Source organism: Hemitrygon akajei, chromosome 22, assembly GCF_048418815.1.
Source record: "Hemitrygon akajei chromosome 22, sHemAka1.3, whole genome shotgun sequence".
Classification (NCBI taxonomy): domain Eukaryota; kingdom Metazoa; phylum Chordata; class Chondrichthyes; order Myliobatiformes; family Dasyatidae; genus Hemitrygon; species Hemitrygon akajei.
In genome coordinates this window covers 36632186-36654427 of record NC_133145.1, presented here as the reverse complement: position 1 = coordinate 36654427, position 22242 = coordinate 36632186, and the positions used below count along the sequence as shown (strand labels likewise).

General features: G+C 36.3%; 1 protein-coding gene across 16 annotated transcripts in view; it reads right to left on the bottom strand.

Moving 5' to 3' along the window:
- The window catches only part of tnrc6c1 (trinucleotide repeat containing adaptor 6C1), a 601775-nt gene that overhangs the window by 54593 nt on the left and 524940 nt on the right, over positions 1-22242 (bottom strand). For all 16 annotated transcript variants that reach the window (XM_073026006.1, XM_073025993.1, XM_073025999.1 and 13 more), the window contains one exon: positions 16147-16497. In XM_073026006.1, coding sequence (XP_072882107.1) covers positions 16147-16497 — 351 coding nt within the window. The remainder of the gene's footprint in view (positions 1-16146; positions 16498-22242) is intronic.

The window sequence follows — 22242 nt, the reverse complement described above, 5'->3', positions numbered from 1 at the left end:
CCTGCAATGATTAAATGAATGGGTGAATAGTTTGGGAGGCTGAGGTTAGAATTTTTAAAAATTGAAAAATATTTAAGTGAATTGAGAATAGAAATTTTTGCAGCACAAAAAAAGATGTGTGTTTTTTAGTAAATGAAACATCAAGAGCTGGCATGTAGATGCACAAGTAATTAGGAAGGCTTATGAAATAACTGCTATTCTTGCAAAAGTTGTATGCATAATAACAGGACAGTTTTACAGGGAGCTGGTGAATTCAAACCTTGAATTACTAAGCTTGTCTTTTGTCTCCATACGAAAGAAATGAAATACTGCTTTGGAAGTGGAGCAGAGTATGTTCACTAGGTTGAGTCCTTTAATGAAGAGGTTGCAAGCATTGAGAGATGTTGACAAGTTGGGACTATACCCATGAGGAGTTTTGAAAGTCTGCCTCATTCATCTCTTATATAATTCAATAGAAGATTCTGATAGAGATTGATAGGGTAGAATTTCAGAGCGTGGATTCATCTATTTAAGACTGAGAGAAGTTGGAATTTCCTCTCAGACTATGGAATTCTCCATTTGTAGAGCTGCGGAGGCAGAATCATTGAACATATTCAAGAAGGAGAATGACAAACATTCGAAAGTCAAACAATATTGCAAGTTTGTGTAGTAGACGGGAGACAGGATCTGATGAACTATAATCTAACTGAATGGCAGGGAAGGTTCAAAGGCTGATTTACATCATGTTTCAAATCCATATTATATTTCCACACAGAAGTGAAAAAAGTATTTAAGACAACTTTTACAACTAATTTTCATCAAAGCAGTCCTACTGTGATAATATTTACAATGGTTAAAACTATTCCTGCGAGGTTTAGAACTGTTCTCTTGAAAACAAGGTGGGAAAATGTCATTCCTCAAATAAAGCAGATACTACACCTCAGTAAATTACAACTTAACAATTAAGTAGAAAAATCCAGACCAACTGTTTTCCCTGCTTCATACCTGCATCCCTCAAAAACAATTAGATCAGCTAATCCATAACCGCTAGTAATATCTTTCCTGCAGGAATGGTCTAGCAGGCATTGAAAACATCAGGGTGGGAAAAAGGGAGCTTTCTTCACTGTTTTTCTCTTACCTTCACCTACTGAAATCAGATAGAAGGCTGCATGTTGAGAGGAATGGCACCAATTTAGATTGGCAAGTCATAATTTGAATGCCTCCTAATGACAAACAATAACTCGAGGAGTCAGATTCCTACTGCAGGCAAAATGTTACAAAATTCAACAAGATAGTAAAGAACAACAGGATTTTTTTTTTCAGGGCAGGAATTCCATTCCACATCCAAGATTGCTTCAGTCCTCCTCTCGTGTTCTTCTCCAATCATGACTAACTTCTACTGGCCCCATCCACATACATTTCCTTACCTAGCAAATGCTGGTGGCTTTTTTTCTCTATGGAGGCACTGGTTATGGGGTAGACTCTCTCACATTGCTTAAATGATGGTTTAAAGACTCCTTTTCTACCACTGTTTCTCATTTGGTATTCTTTCCTCTCCCAAAGGAAAAGGGATACAGTACAACTTTCCAGCACAACATTTAACAAATGCAAACCTAGTCTGATATGAAGGTTCTTTACTGTAACAGACACCACATTGAGTTTCCCACAAATATACATGCATTCAATTATTTAAGCACGGCTACGGTCACAATGATCAGTCGGATTCATCACATTTTTGTTCTTAGTGCAGAAATACTGATGCCAACTGTAATGTAGCATTGGTTCATAAATTATAACTAAGCATCAAATCCATGACCCCCCCCCCCCCCGCTTTAGATGGAATAGCTTCAAAGGACTTTGTTGCAATCTTTCCAGCCTCTAGAAGAGGATTACGCTGTTCAATTCATAAATGTTTATAAGTAAAATTCAGAAAGCAAACTGAATTTTTTTCTTAGATGAAGCAAAGGAACCTTGTTTTTTTTTGCACATCACATATACAACTCATCATCTTATGTAAATCTAAATATTCTACAATTTCATTATGGCATAATTTTTAAAATTGGTTATTAATAAAATCATTTAAATTTGCAATATTTAATAGAAGTCATAGGCAATTTAACTGGTAACAAAAAAACTGAAAACCACAAACCTAGTGTTTATACAGCACACTGATCTGTCAATCACAAAAGAATTACTCCAAGGAATCAAATTTGTATAACCTTATGAACTTTGTTTTAAAAATATTATCTAATAGGCTGAGAAACAGGTGTGTCTTTTTATCAAACCTTTTTATTTATCAATTAGTTTTTCAAAAACTTTGACAATAAAATGAAAAATATCATCAAAACTTACACATCTATATATTGACTTCATTACTGTGTTTACACAAGATGCAGTAATTCTTTAATAAAAATGTGAATCTTAAGACGCCATTTTCTCAGTTTCAACAGCCAACTATTTTAGAATGTATGCAGCAGCTTTCTAATGTAATGAAATACATTGAGAACAAAGCAGCAATTACTTGGTATTTTCTGACCCATAAGGGACTGCTGTTGAAAATTATTAACTGAAGTTGACACCCAACCATTCCTGGATAAGCTACATTTTGTGCAAAATGCTTTTGGGTCTGCACCTATTCTTGCCTCTGTTGCTTCAATATGTCGGCTGTGTGCAGCTTAAGCCTCATCCTGTCTGCATGCTAGACAGTGTAGTATATGCTGTTGACAACTTGCATTTGCTGATAACCAATCCTCCTCTGCCTGAAAATTTATTTTTGGAGGTAGTATTCAATATTAAGTTATCCAGAGAAAAATCTAGTTTTATTATCTAATTAATGATGATAAACTCATCTTTTTTTAAAAAAAATTCTTTGTCATTAAATATTTTCTTCTGGCAATGCAATTAGCCCCAATTGGTTTTTGAAAGTCAGCCAAAAAAACAACCGCATTCAGTGGTTGGTTGCATGCAAATAAGCTTCTGTTTTATGCCATTTAGAAGCATCAGCCGTCGTTGTTTAGCATAGCATTACAGCACTAACATTCAATACGGAACAAATACACACATAGGATTTAAAGTTTCAAGATTCATTGTATAAACTGGTTGATACTGTACTGAAAGAAAAAAAAATATCAAGAAATCTATTTGGAAAAAGTAGTCTAAAAAAGCAAGCACATTCCACTCCAAAACACATTTTATTTAATGCTTGCTGAATTATGCCCACAAGAACATTATGAAGTCCCTTGATAGAAAGGCATGTTTATAGTTTAGCTACAGCATGTCAACATATGCTGGTATCTGTACAGGTTAGTATGAACAATAGCTCCACTAACAAAACATCTTTATTGCTGATATAACCATAAATTATAATAGAACCTGCAAGATAGACCAAGACAGGAGAATTCATCACATTGTTCAATTGCCAAGGTTAAATGAAGGTCATGAAAACCTGCCTATCATTGAGCACAAACGTGTAACTTGGTTGCTAAGCCACAGCACTTGTTATTCAGATTGCCGTGTAAACTAAGTCAAAAGCTTCAGGCACCATCAGGCGCTTTGGAATTACGAGTATATCCAGATGCTACACAAATCTATAGCACAGAAGAAATTGAAGCAATTTATGAAATCAAGATACATGCAACACCTTTGCAGTCACAGAAGACACCTAAAATTTTCTTCCATATATCAATAATCTGCTGTTTTGGAATTAACTTACTGTCAAATATGATCCAATCACATTACCTGTTCAAAAACTGCAAGAGGTTACATTATTTGTTTAATTGTGCACACAAAAATATGTTCCATTGAACAATACTCTGCACTAAGACAGCATTGTTTTATTGTAGTAAAGTATCCTGTGGCAATCGAAGGCAAGAGTTCTTACAGTCAAAAAGTGATAAATTGGTCAAGTGATGATACACTTAGTGCTAGATACATTTCAAATAAAGAGAAATCAGGAAAAGGTGAGAAGTAACATCAGAAATAAGAACTGTAGGGAAGTGAACATGAAATTGAAGGAACACAGAGCTATTGAGTAACAGGTATATAAACATATTTGAATATTAAAATGGTGGCATCCATTAGTCTTGCGAGACCATGGATCTGCACCTGGAATAGTTTCCAGGGCGCAAGCCTGGGCAAGGTTGTATGGAAGACCAGCAGTTGCCCATGCAGCAAGCCTCCCCTCTCCACGACACTGATGTTGTCCAAGGGAAGGGCAAGGGCCGATACAGCTCGGCACCAGTGTCGTCACAGGAGTTACCAGAGCAAGGCTGAAGGCAACATCGGACTGCTTTAGGGACTCCAACTACGGATTTGTTCTCAGGGTTAATATTAAAATAACATCAAAAATTAAGGTACAGAAGCACAAAGACAATGTATTCCTACAAAGAAAATAAGTAATCAAGGCTCTCATTAGATCAAGTATATTTGAGAACATCAGAAAAGGAGGGCTGGCAGGTGAACTTCAAAATAATTGAAAATTCCAAAACAATAGATAAACTAAATTAGAGGCACAGGTGTGTGGAGTTACGATGACGATAGCAGGCTGCTTGTTTAAGAGCCTGAGGAGTTCCATTTAAGATCAAGATGCATTGAGACTACAAACAGCTAAACTCAGTCGGAGGTAGTGGCCGATGAGGAAGATTGAAAGCAATGTAATCCATTGGCTTTGGTTTTTGCAGTTCAACAAAGAATTTCAGGTGCACCCAGTATCATTGATAATACTGGCTGTAAAGCAGTTGAAGTGAACTGGGAGCCATCATCATACATAAGTGATAAAGATTAGCATAATTTGTAACATGTATACCAAAACATACACTGAAATACATTATTTGCTTCAATGACCAACAAAGTCCAAAGATGTGCCGGGGACAGCCTGCAAGCTTCACCATACTTCTGGTGCCAACATAACATGCCCAAACTTGCTAGCTATCCATTGGTTTTTGGGCTGTGGGGGGAAACCAGAGCACTAGAAGAAAACCCACGCATCCATGGAGAGAACATAGAAATTCTTTACAGACAGCAGAGGGAACTGAACCCCGATTACACTAGACAACAAAGATCTGGTTTCCTGAATACTTTTAGGCTTTTCTATAGATTTTGGGCAGCTGATCAAGAAAATCACCATGAAATTATCTATTTAATAAAAATAAATAAATCGCCTGTATTTGCTATTTCAATTCATAATTCAAGTCAGAGTAACTGATGCCGAGATTAAGGAAAGCATTTTTGTTGGTCCACAAATCAAACTGGTCATCAATGATAGGCAATTTGAAGACTTCTAATGGAACTGGAGAAAATCGCATGGAAGGCATTCAAGTATGTTGTAAATTTTCTTGGCAACTACAAAGGCTCCAAACTATGTGCAGCTGGTTGACAACATGCATCAAGCATATAAAACCATGAAGTACATGTCACTAAAGATTCATTTTCTGCATTCCCATTTAGATTTCTCTGCAAATCTTAGCACTGTAAGTGATAAGCATGGTGAAAGGTTTCACCAGGACACTGTGGTCATGGAGAAACGATATCAAAGCAACTGGAATTCATCAACGCTGGTTGATTATTGTTGAACACTTAAGCGAGAAGCCTCAGATACAGAATACAAACAAAAATCATCAAAACATTTTTAGCTTAGCTGATCTATTGCAAAGCATCACCACCATTATACAATTAAATGCAGAGTGTTCACTAAAAGTTAATTGCTTGCTTCTCCAAATTCCTACGTGATACAAGTAGTCTGAAATTATATTTGTGTTCAGCTTCAAGCAGTCTAGCATAAACAAAAAAATATTGAGGAAGCAACATTTTTGAAAAAAATGGTTGTCCAATGGTGCTGTAAAATGTTACTCTAAGCGCTATGCGGCCATGTCACCAAAAACAAATGTATTTGCCTATTTTTAAAGAGGGTTAAGTTGAAGTTCAAGTTCAGAAATGGAAGGGCAAGGTGGTTTAGAGCTTCTAAAGCAAACAATCCAAGGAAAGGAGAAAAGGTGCTGTAGGATGTTTTCTTACTACCCTTAGATAGGTAAAGCTTTGAAAAGAATACTTTGGAAGAGACTTCTAGTCTTATTAGATTGGATGCCTTTAAGGCTTTTATTAGAGGTCAAATTATTTCCTATACTGCAAGAGTCAAGAAAAATGCTAATAAAGAGAGAATTGAGTTAGCTAATCAGTTAAAACAATTAGATCAAAATATACCTTGGCCCCAGATCCTGCTTTATATAAAAGGCATGTTGAAATTCAAACTAAATATGATCTTCTTTTAACATATCCAATTGAAACTCAACTTTTAAAAGATAAAAGTCAATTTTATATCCACAGAGACAAAACAGGCAAGTTACTGGCTAACCAATTAAAAACCTTTATAGTTAAACGGCAAAGTAAAGAAATTTGTAAAGTCAATGGTGATAGGACAACTGGCCATTTAGAAATAAAAGATATTTTTAAAGAATTTTATTCTATACTTTATAGTTCTGACCCTCCCAAAGATAATACTATAATGAATAATTTTTTAGATCAATTAAACATTCCTACACTTTCTGTTGATAACCGAAAACAGCTGGATGAGGAAATTGCCAAGGATGTACGTTCCTTGCACTCAGGGAAGGCTCCAGGTCTTGATGGATTTTCTGCAGAATTTTATAAGGCTTTTCCCTCATTGCTTATACCTCATTTATGTGCAGTTTTTTCAGACTCCTTTAAGTTGGGTAGGTTGCCACAATCTTCTTATGAAGCTTCTATTCTGCTTATTCTTAAAAAGAATGAGAACCCAACCAAATGCTCTTCATACAGACCAATTTCTTTACTTAATGGTGATATTAAAATCCTATCTAAAGTTCTGGCCTGTAGAATTGAAAATATTTTACCATCTATCATTTCTGATGATCAGACAGAATTTATTAAAAATCAAGATTCCCACTTTAATATTCATTGTTTATTAAACGTTATTTATTCCCCTTCTAAGGAGATATCAGAATGTGTGATTTCTTTGGACGCTGAGAAAACTTTTGATCGGATTGAATGGAATTATTTATTTAAAACTTTAGAAAAATTTATTTTGGGCCCTATTTTATTCAATGGATTAAATTACTGTATCTATCTCCTTCTGCCAGGGTCCTTACAAATTTTCAGTATTCCAGACCTTTTAAATTTCAATGTGGAACGAGACAAGGTTGTCCCCTGAGCCCTTTGCTCTTTGATGTGGCTTTAGAACCCTTAGCCATTGCTTTTTGAGAATCTAATTATATTACTGGTATTCTAAGGAGAGGGACTGTTCACAAAGTTTTGCTTTATGCTGATGATCTATTGCTTTTTATTTCTAATGCTGAGACTTCACTACCTCTGGTGCTTTCTCCACTTTCTTGTTTTAGCCAATTTTCAGGATACAAACTGAATTTACATAAGAGTGAACTTTTTCCTTTGAATAATTTGTCATCAATTAATACTAACCTTCCTTTTCAAGTTGTAAAAAAAATCAATTCACCTATTTGGGTGCAACAATTACCAAGAATTATAAACACCTATTCAATAAAAAATTTTCTTACCTTACTGAATTTTGTAAAATGGACACTATCAAACTGATGCAAACAACACACACAAAATGCTGGTGGAACACAGCAGGCCAGGCAGCATCTATAAGGAGAAGCACTGTCGACGTTCGTCCTGATGAAGGGTCTCAGCCCGAAATGTCGACATACCCGTGAGGGTTGTCCAATATGGGTTTCTTTAGAAGCTAACTCTGTTAATAAATTTTCTATTATTTCTCTTCTCAGATCCTCACTCCCTTTATCTTTTAGTAAACTAACTGAAAATTTGGTAGTTGAACATACTTTAAGGATCTGGGTACAATTTAGGAAATTCTTTGGTCTATTGAGATTTTCTTTGTCTAGTCCTATTTGTTTTAACTATTTCTTTAAACCTTCGATGACCAATTCAGTTTTTAAAGAATGGGATAGATTGGGTTTTCAGGATTCAAATGTTTCCAGGATTTGTTTGTTGGAGGAAGTCTTCTTTTGTTTGAGCAAATGACAGCTAAATATAGTTTACCCAAAACTCATTTTTTCGTTATTTACAAATTAGATACTTTCTGTGTTCTCAACTATATACATTTCCTATAAGTCCCTATAAGAACTTATTTGATGTAATTGTTAATTTGAAACCTTTTTATAATGGTTCAATATCCAATATTTATGGTATGTTGCTAGGAATGAAAAACGTTCCTATAGACAAAATTAAAGATCTTGAGAACAAGATTTACAGACTTCAATTTCTGAGGAAACGTGGAATGAAATTTTTAAATTGGTTAACACTTCATCGTTATATGCCCGCCATTCCCTGTTACAATTTAAAGTGGTTCATAGGGCTCACATGTCTAAAGATAAGCTATCTCATTTTTATTCGGATATATCTTTTCTGTTTTAGATGTAATAATGGAGAAGCTTCATTAGTTCACATGTTTTGGACACGTCCGAGCCTTGAAAGATACTGGCAGGAAGCATTCCAAAGTTTCTCAGTACTTTTCAAGGTAAATTTTAAGCCTAACCCTTTGACCGCATTATTTGGTTTTGCTGGAGGAAAAGACTTTATTTTGGAGACACTTGATTTGCATACTTTGGCTTTTACTGCTCTTGCTTAAATGGAAGAATGCTGTTCCACTTATGATTGGAATGGTTATGGGATGTTACGTCATGCTTAAGTTTAGAGAAGATCCAATGTTCAGTTTTTGAATCTAGCCAAGACTTTTATACATTGTGGGGACCATTTTTGAGTTATTTTCAAAACCTTTGATTTGTTGTAAAAGTACAGATGGTGGCTAACAATATATTTTATTATATGATAAGGGTTTCCCCCCTTTTTTCTTGCTTTTCCTAACAGCTCTGACTTTGGTAGTGGGTTTAGATTTTTTTCTGTATAACTAAATTATATTTCAATATTATGATTTAATTTAATTTTTATGAAAACAGGGTTTGTGATTGTAACTGTATTTTTAATACAATGTATTTGGTATTATTTTATTTTTTTCTTTGACTTATAATATATCTTCTTGTACTCTGTATTCCTTTATGCAGAAACTAACAAAAATATTGAAAGAGAGATAGGTAAAGTGGAATTTGGCAAGGGTTCTCATACTCAGATGGAGAATCATTGGAAAGGAATGAAACATTAAAACATATTGAGGGATACAAGCAGGAAAGACCAAAGAGGATATGACTTCACAGAGGTGTTCCAGCCCATGTTGTAACCGACTTGAGCAGGCAAGTTGCATTTACAACAGAATAACTGCCTCAGCTCAAGAAACACCATCACAAACTTTAAAATCTTCAGATTGTTACCCAAGCCCACATGCAAATTGGCATGTCGGATTACTATACAAGGAAATTAAGTCACTATCCAATATGCACACAGATTTATTTGAACCAAAACAAAAAGAAAATGCATTATTTTAAATGGACTCTAGCTGAACCAAACTGAGACTAGTGTCCTGGCAAAAAAGACAAAAACGGGGCACCTACAAGACTTCAACTGATAAACTAACTGAGAAAAGACAAGGGTAGGATTTTTAGGTTAAAGAATCAAATTAATATTTCTAAACTAAAAACTGAATCACTAGTTATAATTTTCCCACTACTAAATTACAAGTACTTGGAGAGAGCGAGAAGTGATTTTGTGTAGTGCACATCAATACAGCAAGTTATATTTCGTGTGCAAAGGATAAAACTAAATGAACCATAGACCTGAATTCATCTAAGAAAAATACATGGTGGTTAATGGTGAGGTATGGCTCAAAATAGTCCAGTATACAAGTCAATAAGATAAATAATGAAAGAGAACAATTAAACAAAAAAATATTTCAATGGCATATGAATATGCAAGTAGAGTGAATAAAAGTTTCTTCTGCTGATGATAGCCAAGAAGTGGCAGAATGCACAAGTGCAAAAGCATGACCACTGTAACAGTGAATTTACATTCCCAAAGATTGGGTTAAGTATTCTGACTTCACTAAAAGAGTAAATTTCAAGATGTTCTCAGTAGAGTTTTCTATAGCATGCCCCGGAACCAAGACAAGAACTAACTATATTGGATTAGTAATGAGAAATGAATTGAGTTTAGCTCACAGCCTAAAAAGGTGTGAACACTCACCTAATGGTATAACCATTATGTGATCATGTTTATTTCTAGTCTTATATGATAAAGAGCTCAAATTTTGAATTTGGGCGAGGCCAACTATAATGGTAATATCTCTAGTGAACTGGACAAATATGTTAGCTAGTAAAATGATTGGGAGATATTCAAAAGAAAAAGAATAAAGACATACATCTGAAAGCCATACAGCTATGGCCAACTAGAGCTAGAGAGAACAAAAACAAACAGTTGCACACAGTAAACATTAGGATATATGCAGCACACTAAAAACTGGAGGAACTCAGCATGCCAGGCAGCCTCTATTGAGAGAAATAAACAGTCAGTCAATCAACACCTCTCAGAAAAACATCCTCTACTTGCAACTAAACAACATTGGGCCCCAAAGACAATAATCCATGCTGAATGAATCATTTTCCAAATCTCAGCAGCCACCCATCAGTGAAAGTAAATATGGCAGATGAAATTCACCCTCCCATCTCCAGCGCACCAACGCACCTAGTCATTACAGAAAATGGTGGTTTGAAAATCAAGGTCTACTGGGCAACAGGGTATTCACCCTTTTGTCAAAATTACATACTACCCAAAAGTCCTGCCGAAGGGTCTCGGCCCGAAACGTCAACTGTACTCCTTTCCAAAGACGCTTCCTGGCCTGCTGAGTTCCTCAAGAATTTTGTGTCTGTTACTACCTAAAAGTAAGCACTTTGAAAGCACTAAATGTGAGCTGTCTCCAGAAAATCCTCCAAATCAATGAGCAGGATAGGCAGATCATTTGCATTTTCCCAGCCCCCTACAATATTGCATCAGGTGACTGCATTACTGCAGTAATTACTGCAGTAATCGGCAATACTGCATTGGGCAATATTGCATGCATGCCCAAGATGGGCTACGGAAACATTTTGTTGGCAGATGACATGCAGAGGCTCATTGATTTTTTTTAAAGTCCACTGCTTTTGTTGATCTTTAATGAATATAGAACAAAGCTTATAATTTCATGCTTGCATTTCTTATGAGTGACAGTGTTATTTAAGTGTGTCATTTTTCAATTGTCATTTAAAATTTTAATATTAATAATTTTTGTAAAAATTTTCTAAAATGCTTCATTTATTTCAATCAGTCTGTTATACTTTTATAGTAAAACAAGCAATACACATAAATAAGCAACAGGACTCATCTTTTTCCCCTCAAATCCATAATTGTTACTAATTCATTAATCAATGATTATCTCTACTCAAAATTATCAAGGCATGCAAGAGAATTTTTTTTTTAAGTAACATCAATGCCAATTTGTGCCCACATTCTCAAAAAGGTTTGCCACCCTAGTCCTCAACTATATTGAGGCATAATTTCAACGGAAAGTCATATCACTAGACTCAACACTAGACTCTGAAACAAGTTAACATTTCAAACAATGTCTAACTAACATTTTTGAAGGGGGGGAGAAGAGGGAGAGAAATGACAAAACTCAAAGATGTTTTCAAAGCCTTCTTGGAAAAAATTTAACATCCTCATCAACTTGCTTGGATTTCTGGTTCAGGCCACTCAAGATGGAGGAGCAGCATTTGAGAAAGCATTGAGCACTGAACATTTGAGTGCCACGTCAAGGAAAGAAGAATGGATTCACATTTAATATTCTTATTCGTTATTGCACAAATGTCAAGTTAATGACTGGTTAAGTTCCAGTCTTTCCAAATTGGTGGACAGTTATTTGCCTAATAAACTCGTGTCTGGTTCAATGAGCATCAAGGTTTTCTTTTACCTTGAACCAAAATTAGAAATGCAAAAAAGAATGTCAGAAATGTCTACTTGAGTACTTATCCCAGCTTTGCAGCAACATGACAAATCAAAATGTTCTTGGAATTTGGGAACTTGGATCTAAGTCAAGTGCTTACTTGGTGATTTGGGCTCCTATGCCCTTTGTACATACTCTTTCTCAGCTGCGCAGTCAAAAGGGGCAGGCTGGTAGGCAGATCATGTGACCTGGCAGTAACAGGATTTTCTGGAAAGGCATAGATACCTAAAAATTGCTTTAGCATATAAAGGTAAGTGGCAAATGTGCAAACTTCATGTTTACTTAGAATACATCATGTTCCTCAAGATGTATGGGTGAACCTGCAGCAATCTCAAATGTGGACCAGGCACGAGGCACACTAATCTCACATTTCAATAAACACAATACTGCCCATAATGTCGTGAATTGAAAATTAAAGCTCCACATTGAATAGCACATAAGTTTCAGTAGAACTAGGAGTACAACAATTTTCTGGTGACTTAAAAGAATGCTACGTTCCGAACAGATCATCTGACTCGATCAAAAATTTACAGACTACCGGTATTTAAATCAATGTGGACAATATTTGTTCCCCATATTTAGTTGCTGAGGCATTCACTTCATGGATACCTCAACACGAGTACTCTTGCCACTTGAACATTCTTCATGGCCATGGCTGACCACACACAATGAGTCATAAACCTATGTGCAGGAGGCAAAAAGGTGCCTGGACTTCTCCTGAAGGGCAGTGGATTTACAAGCTAATTTCTCTCCCTTCACCCCCCAGAATTGGTGATTCTGCAGGAAGACCTTGTCCATACTTTTGTACCTGGATTCTGCAGAGTCAAGGTAACAATGACACTCAACATCCTCACAGAAATTCAATATTCTGTGTACAATATATTTAATGAAGACATCTCCTCTGCTCTGAGGTTTTTACAATGCTATGCAGACCAGCTTGACATGCCTTTTGGGGACAAAAATGCTTGTCAAATTCAACAATTGTGCAGGAATACTCGTTCCTGGTGGAGACTTCCTTCATCATTCCCTATTGGGTTTTCATATGGAAGGTCTGCTGTGCCCACTCACACAGCACTTTCCTAGCTGTTATCTCATTATCAAGATCTTGTTCTGAAGATCTTGCTCTTTTTAAGTGAATATGGGAGTTGCCTCCACTAGACTACATATGCCTTATTTAATAGACGTCATACTGCGTGGCTACATGGGAAAAATACTAAACTGAGATGAGAGAAAACAAATTCACAAAAGCCTATTTTAAGGCTTGTTTTTAAGAGTAAGACTATGTTTTAACCTGTAAAACAGCCATTTTTCAGTTAACTGAAAAATTAACTCATTTTCTCCAACAGGATCAATTCCATAGCTTTTGAATTGTCAACTGTGTTTCACAAAATACAAAACAAACAAGTGCTGTCTGGCCTGCTGAGTTCTGCCAGCATGATGTGTTTTTATTAAGTGCAAACATTTCAGATGGATAAGGACACTTAAGCAGAAAGACTAGTAATGTGCTTGGATCCATTTTTGGTCTCATCTGGAATAACTAAACTCTAGCAATGTAACAGTCAGAATAAAAAAAGGACCTGACAAATATGTGGTGGCTATATAGCAACTTCTGTTGAAAATGTATTTAAATTATCTAATGTGCACAAGGGCAGGTCTTCACCTCCTTGCACAGCCATAATTTAATATCCCCTTTCATCGAGGCCAAATGATCTTCCAACATTTACCGTCAAAGTTCAAACTTTGTATAGCCAAAGTACAAGAACTATCTGAATCAATGAGACTCAGTTTAGCAATAAACTATTACATTAAGTGAAAAAGAACAAGAAAAAAAATGAAAGATATTTCAAAGTTGTACATATAATGGAAAATTTGAAGAAAATCTAGTCTATGATTAGGTCTCATACATAAAACAAAATTTACAGAAGTGTACACTTCTACATGCTGGTCATTTTGTGTCTGTGCATAGAGCAGATGGTTAATTAACCATGACAATAACCAGCTCTAATTTATGATGTCATTCCTTGTTATGCAGTAAACTCATTACAACAGATAAAGTTAGGCTTCCTGAGTTACTTATCTTAATTTCTCTAAAATCAGCTTTATTCTAAGTAATAGATCTTGCCAGAGCAAAAAAAAAGCTATGAACTACTCTGTAAACAGCATTAACAATTTTCTGGACTAACTAAATTACATTAATATTAAAATTCATACACAAGAAATAAAACTGCTAAGTTATTTATTCAACTTGTAACAGCTTAAACACACCCTTAAAGGAAATGGATATTTCTCTTTAGTGTCATGATTAATAGAGGAATTTGTTTTTGCTTTCTGCAATACCTATGATAGACATGTACCAAACAGCCAATTTGTGCAAAGCAGTGTTCCATAAAGTTTTTGTTTGGTGGTAGTGTGCAAAAGATGTTTGACTACCAGACAAAAAGAAATTCTTTCTTCCCTGGATAGTAACATTCTGCCCTTTACATGCAACATTGGCAGGATTTCAATTGGATGGCACATTGAAACTGACAAAGATGGATTGGGTTTTGTTTTCTGAAAGGTTACTTTAGCATAACTTCAAATTGCATCTTTTTTTGTGCTAAGAGGAACTGATTAAATTCAACAAACACAACTCCTTGATCAAAATCCCAGCAAGTGTGCATTTCAAGCAATAGTTGTGCTTTTTCATTCAAAATACCAGTAAACAAAGCCCTTGATTATCAGGAATATAATTTTAACATTAAGTTGTTAATTATTTGCATTGAGGGAATTTAAAAAGAAACCACCAATCTACAGCTTCAAGGTGCCTTTTTCAGATTTCAATTTCAGATTTCCCACTGGAAGGAGCCAAAAGATTAGAGAGGGTACAGGTGAAGTTGTACAATAGTGACCGTAGAAAGGTACAGCACAAAAATTGGCCCTTAGGCCATCAAGTCCATGCCAAAACCATTTAAACTAACTATTCCCATTGACCTGCAGCAGGACCATAGCCCTCTTTATCCATACTATCCATGTACCTATCCAAACTTCACTTTTGAGTTCGCATGCACCACTTGTGCTAGTAGCTTATTCCACATTCTCATGGCCCTCTGGGTGAAGTAGCTTCCCTATATTCCCTTTAAACTTCTCACCTTTCCTGCTTAACCTATGACCTCTGGTTGTAGTCCCACCCGACCTCAGTAGAAAAAGCCTGCTTGCCATTCTTGAAAACTTCAGTTTTGTGTACCTTTATCAAATCTTCTCTCAATCTTCTACATTTTAGAGAATACAGTCCTAACCTATTCAATCTTTCAATATAACTCAGGTCCTCCAAACCCGGCGATGTCCTTGTAAATTTTCTCTGTACTCTTTCAACTTTGTTTACATCTTTCCTGCAGGTAGGTGACCAAAACTGCACAATACTCCAAAGTAGACCTCACCAACATTTTATACAACTTCAACATAACATCCCATCTCCTGTACTTACTCAATAATTTGATTTAAGAAAGCAAATGTGCCAAAATCTTTCTTTATGACCTTATCTGCCTGTGATGCCACTTCCAATGAATTACGGACCTGTATTCCCAGATCCCTTTGTTCTACTGCACTCCTCAGTGCCCTACCATTCACTGTACAAGATCTACCCTGGTTAGTCCTGTCAAAATGCAAAATATGCACTTATCAGCATTAAATTCCATCTACTGTTTTTCAGCATACTTTTCCAGCTGATGCAGATCCCCCTGCAAACCATGACAGTCTTTATCACTACCCACAATACCCCCAATCTTAGTGTTATCTGCAAATTTGCTGATCCAGTTAACTACATTATCACCCAGATCATTGACGCAGATGACAATTCAGCACCCATCCCTGCAACACACCACTAGTCAAAGGGTTAGCTGTTTGGGAAGGGATAGGTTGAGGTTGAGTAGCCACAATAATAAAAGCACAAGTAATTTATTTACCTTGCAAGTCTCCCAAGTTGTGTCCCAACAGCTTTTTTTGATCATCTAATACTTAATGTCTTATGCCCAACCTTCTCCATTCATGTGAATTGAATCATATTCCCAAGCACAAGTGATGGGAAACAGTCTCAAGTATGTGCTCTATAACTCGACTCCCAACTGGAATTCTGGATCACAGTTCTGTGCATAATTCCAGTACATTTTGGTCCATTGTTGTCCTTCAAGAGCTTGAAATTTAAACTATAGCCTATTATTTCACTTCTTACTCATTTGTAGTTTGAAGTTTAGTCTTACCAGTCTGTCCTTTACCAAGATGTTGGAGTTGCTGTGGTCCACCAGATGTTTGTTGAATGCTGTGTTGTGAAGAGTTTGCTGCCACTTGCCCTGTACCTTGAGCTAAACTATTGCTGATGGCAGTCCCAGGTGGCAGTGGCTGCCCTCTCTTCAATAGCTGCTTCTGTTCTTGATGCCGGAAGCGAGGTGGCACTTCACGGGGTGGGTAACGAGACAAGGCTTGTTGCTGACAACTAGTAGAAGCTCGCTTGCCATTGCTTCCACTGCTGTTAGTGGTAGTGGTAGTGGAAGTGCTGTTGGACGAGTTGGCAGGCTGTGGCTGGCTTTGACTGGTCTTGGTAGTTTCTGGCACTGTCAAAAGATACAAAACAAGTCATTTATTGAGAATTTTAAGAATTAAATGGAAATGTTTCTGCATTCCCAAATTATTGTTTTACTTTGAAACAGTAGACTGCACATGGTAATAAGGGTTCAAGTCAGATTATCATATTTGACTGTGCTGCAATTAAGTGAAAATATCTATCCAATTTTTATTCATTTAAGAATCAGATGAAAAAGTGAAATAGATTTGCAGTACGGACAACTAACAAAACAACTCGGTGGGTACATTGAGTTAGACAGAGAAATACTACATTTCATAAACCATTGAAGATATGGAGGACAGCAAACCAGAAATAAAAACAAGCAGCAATGAACTACACTCAACCTGCACAAATCCCATGACTGTACTCAGCTTTCTTTGAAACCCATTAATGTTCTGCCATTGTTGCTACGTCAGCTGTTCTGCAAGGCATAGTGGGTCATGGAAAATAGCAAGGACATAGCAGCAAATGATAGGACCCATCATTGGGCAGCCTAGATGATCACTATCTGCTGAAGATACCAGTGATTTTCACTGTTTTCAGTTATCATGAGAGACATTTAATAGTAGTGACTAAAATAACTGAATAATGTTCTTAAAACGGAAAAGCAAAGTTTAAAACCACTTGTATTTTCAATAAAAATCAGCAACCCGATTCAAATGGGTAGTACTGCTAGATGTGCTAGCTAAAACTGGCAAAATCCAAAAGGTCAGATACAAAGGGTATCTGACAGGATGTCATGACAAGGGAAGGGGTTAGAGAACAAGGTGCTGGTAATCTCCTATGACAGTGCAGGTTTTTCTTTTCAACGCGAGACTGCAAGCATGGCATCATTTTGTATGCTCCTACTCGGAAATCATGTTGGAACCAAAGAAGTGACTGAAAAAGCATGAATTTTACCTCAGATTGTCTAACCAATGAACAGTTGATACTGTGCTTTATTCATGGAACACTTAATTGTATAATAATGAGAAATACTAAAGCATGATGTAATTGAATTTCAAATGAAGAACTGCTTGAGGAAAATCTTGGTTAGTAGCAGAGAGTTATGTATTAAATTTAGTCCAAGAGTATGTACTTAATTTAGAACATTGATAATTCAGCCATGTAAAAAAGAACTTTGCTTGAACGCTTTGATACTTAGAAATAATTTTTACATTTACAAGCTGCAGTTGTTCAAACATCTTTGAAAATTACCACATTTACACAAACAATAACTAGTATCTATAAATAAATTTGTTTAATACTGTATTGATAGTGAACAGTAGGTTTCTAGGAAGTGTTGTAGAACAGAGGGACCTAAGAGTACAAGTACATGGTTCCCTAAAAGAGATATCACAAGTAGACTAGGTGGTAAGAGTGCCATTTAGCATGCTGGCTTTCATCAGTCAGGGCATTAAATACAGAAGGCAGAATGTTACGCTGCAGTTGTTCAAAGTGCTCTAAGGTCACACTTAGAATATTGTGTTTAGGTTTGGTTACACTGCTACAGGAAAGATGACATGAAGTTGGAAAGAGTGCAGAAAAGATTCATGTGGAAGTTACCAGGTCTGAAGGGACTGGTTATAAACAGACTGACTTTATATACTGTAGCATAGGAGTGACCTTAGAGGTGCATAAAATCATAAGGGGCACAGAAAGGTTGAATGACAACTCTTTTTCCCCCAGGGCTGGGAATCAAAACTACAAAGGACAGGTCAGAGGGGAGATATTTAGTAGAACACAAGGCGCAACTTTTTTCAAGCAAAAGTAGCAGTTGAGGCATTACATAAACAAAATTTGAAAGACACTTGAACAGGTATGTGAATAGGAAAAGTTTGGAAGGCTATGGTTGAAATGGAATTTGCTTGGTTACCATGGACTGGTCACACCGAAGGGCCTGCTTGTGTTGTATGGCTCTATCACTGTGAGCAAGCAAAGACAACATGATCAAAGGGTGTTCTGGAAAGGTTAACCACAAGGCATGGAGAACATAACAGGTTACATGGAGACAGATGAGAAAAAGGACTATGTTAATCAGTTTTCAATAAACTTTTGAGTAATGTATCAAAACCTCAAGCCATGAGACATTGATGAAATCAGAACAAATATCAATGTACAAAAGGTGCAAAAGTGAACAAGGGAAAAAAATGACAAAAACCAGTAAAGGAACAGAATTAATATCAAACAATAACCTGCTTTTAAGAAAATTGTATATTAACAATAAAAATGGAATAATTGTACTGAAACAATCTGTGTATATGGTCATATTTACAATTCTATACAACTCATTTTTAAACCTTGCTGCAATTGCATATTCTGCTTCCAGTGCAAATGGTTATTCCAAGTATGGAAAAAAACAGCAATGAAACGAAGCTGGAGGTCACAATAACCAGGAGCCTCAATGTAGAGAGAAAATTAAGTGAAATGACTCAACTACCTTGACTACTGAACATCTTTTCCAGCCCTGTCACTTGTAAAAGAAAAAGTGCTATTCTTTTCTCTCAGCTCATCCATCTTCACTATCCATTCTCAAGATGAGGCCTTCTATTCCAAAACATCAGAGAAATCCTATTTTTTTTCCACTCAAAGAATGAGGTTTCCCCTTCTACCATGATGATACCCTTTCCTGCTTCCCAACAATTTCCTGCACATCTGCATCCTTCCACAGTAGTAACAGGAACAGGGTTCCCCCTTGACCTTGTCTACCGGCCCAAAAGCTTCCTTATCTAGTACATTATTTTCCATAACTTCACCATCTCCAATGTGATGCTACCCAATAAACACATCTTACCCTCCCAACTGATCTCCCTCCTGATACGTATACCTGTACAGGAACAAAAAGTGCTACGGATGGTCTCCCACCCATCCTTACCTAATCTCACTTATCACCTCCCAACTTGTAATCCTTTCTCTCTCCCACCTTCTTATTGTAGCTTCTGCATCATTTCTTTCTAGTCCTGAGCAAGGTCTCCAACTGAAACGTCAACTGTTTATTCCCCTCCATGGATGCTGCCCAACTTGCTGAGTTCCTCCAGCATTTTATGAGCATTACTCAAGATTTCCACATCTGCTGAATCTCCTATGTTTAAGTTGATTGGTTTAAGTTGATTGCAAACATGCTTGCCGCATAGACACACAGGAAAATCTTTATGTTGGACTGTGTTATCCTGGGGGGGAAGGTAGTTTGTGAATTCAAATCAGAAGCAGAAATGGAATACTCTATAAAAATCTGAATGCAATTTCAACAATGTATTTTAGTAAACTATTTAAGAACTTTTTAAAAGCTATTTATTAATGCTTTTTGAGAGGGTGATTTTAGATGCATATCATATTTATACTGAGTTAAGTATTGTATGTAATTAGTTTTGCTACAATAAGTGTATGGGACATTGGAAAAAATGGTGAATTTCCCCATGGGGATGAATAAAGTATCTATCTATCTAAATAAGTGCAAATCTCCCACAGCCCAATAAGTTAGCACGGGGAAGGAGAGATGGCAGAGGTCTGGTCTGAAATTGGAACAGCATGGACCTTAGCTGCCAGAAGATAAAGAGGATGACTTGGAAAAAGAACAGAGATTCACATCAACTGAAAAGGGTAAGAGGGAGGGTGCTCAATTATATTAATTCTTCATAGATCAGAATTCATTACGCTCTTTGATTCTACAACTCAAATATACGCAAGGTATTTACATTTGTCAATAATGTGTTGTTCAGTGGCTCTCTACACAAACTGCATTATGAACTACAAGTTTGGTTTTAGTTCACCTTTACTAAAGAGGCTTATAATGGTTTAAATGCATTCTTTTACTATGTGATTATCAAAAATACAAGTTGAGAGTTTAACCAAGCCAGAAAACTAGCCAAGATAAAACAGAAATTAGTTGGACCATGATGTGTTATAATTCTTAACAGAACTCAGGAAATCATTTAGCTATTTGGTCTATGCTGACTTCCAAAGCAGCAATCCCAATAGTCCAATACTCCCTTTATTTCCCTGCAGCCTTACAAATTATGCTCTTTTGTACAAGCCTTTCAACTCTATTAGATTGTTTTGTATTGCAAACTTATACTAGGGTTAACGTAGAGTAGCCAATTAAACTTTTGGGATGTGGGAGGAAACCAGAGCATCTGATAGAAACTAAGGCATTCACAAAGCTTGTGTAAACTCTGCACAAATAACAAGGTCAGGATTAAACCTCAACTCTAATAATACTGGGGGTTTATTTTGGTCTTGTAAATTTATAAAAGGATTATAAAAGTGAAACAATCTTCAGTTTCAAGTCTCTTCAACATGGAATCAATCATACAGCATAGTAACAAGTCCTTTGACCTGTGCCTTTGGTTACTATTGAACTCGTCTATACCTGTCCCATTCATCCGCATTCTATCCATGGTCTTTCACTCTTTTTTAAATATATGCCCCAGATCCATTAAAAAAAAATCACAAATGTTACATTTCTTCCATTATTTTAACCATTTCCTTTTAAACTGCATCAAAAACCAGATGTAATATTCTAAATGTGGCCCATATTCTATTACAATACATTTTTATTATCAGTTTTCTTTTCCCTTCCTTCTACTAGGAAGATAACCTAAAGGAACATGAAAATTCAATTCATAAAATAGAACTCTTCAGTATAGACAGCAACCTTCATGGAAGACTTTGTTTAACCAAATAGTGACTTGAAAATAAAGCTTTCCAAGTCATAATTGATTAATAGAATGCACTTATATTTTATGACTTAAAACATCAATAAAAGCCCGATTGAACTGACAGTTGTTTCAGTTATATAATCTTAAACTTTACTAATCACAACACCCTTTGGGTGCCATAAAGGTAAACATTAACCAAATTCATAAAATTGTGCTTTTAGTCTTAGATTTAAGGCAGACAAAATTTATTGAAGCAAACCAAAGCACAGGGACTTCATACTGAAAACTAATAATCAAGTACCTAAAATGCATCAGAAAGAATTCAGAAAGATTACAGAATCTCAATACAAAAAAAGTTATAATTAAAGAGTTAAAATGGGGGTGGAAATACAGAGACTAAACCACAACATCTTCAGTGTTAGATCAGTCAAATAAAGCTACAAACACAAGTTGTGTTAGCAGCAAATTTATAAATGGTGTTTGAGCTGTAGCTAGCCTCCTAGTCGTGGGTGTAGAGAGAGTATAGCAGTGGGCTAAGCATGCATCCTTGAGGTGCGCCAGTATTGACCGTCAGTAAGGAGGAGATATTTCCAATCCGCACAGACTGTAGTCTCTCGATGAGGAAGTAAAGGATCCAGTTGCAAAGGGAGGTACAAAGACTCAGGTCTTGAAGCTTTTTAGTTTAGAATTAAGGGTAAGATTGTGTTGAACGCGGAGCTGTAATCAATAAATAGCAGCCTGACATAGGTATAACAATTGCCCGGGTGATCCAAGGCCAAATGGAGAGTCAGTGAGATTGTATCTCTGCAGACCTATTGTGTCAATAACCAGATTGCAGCAGGTCCAGGTCCTTGCTTAGGCAGGTGTTGATTCTGGTCATGACCAAACTCTCAAAGCACTTCATCACAGTATGTGTGCGCACAACTGGGCAACTAGGCAATTTGCTCTACTCTTCTTGGGCAGTAGTTTGATTGTTGCCATAATTATGATAACAATCCTCCCATAAAAAAGGACTTTAAATTTTTTGAGACTAGTACAGCACAGTAACAAACTCTTCCAGCCCAATGAGTCTACAGCAACCTATCACACCCATGTGA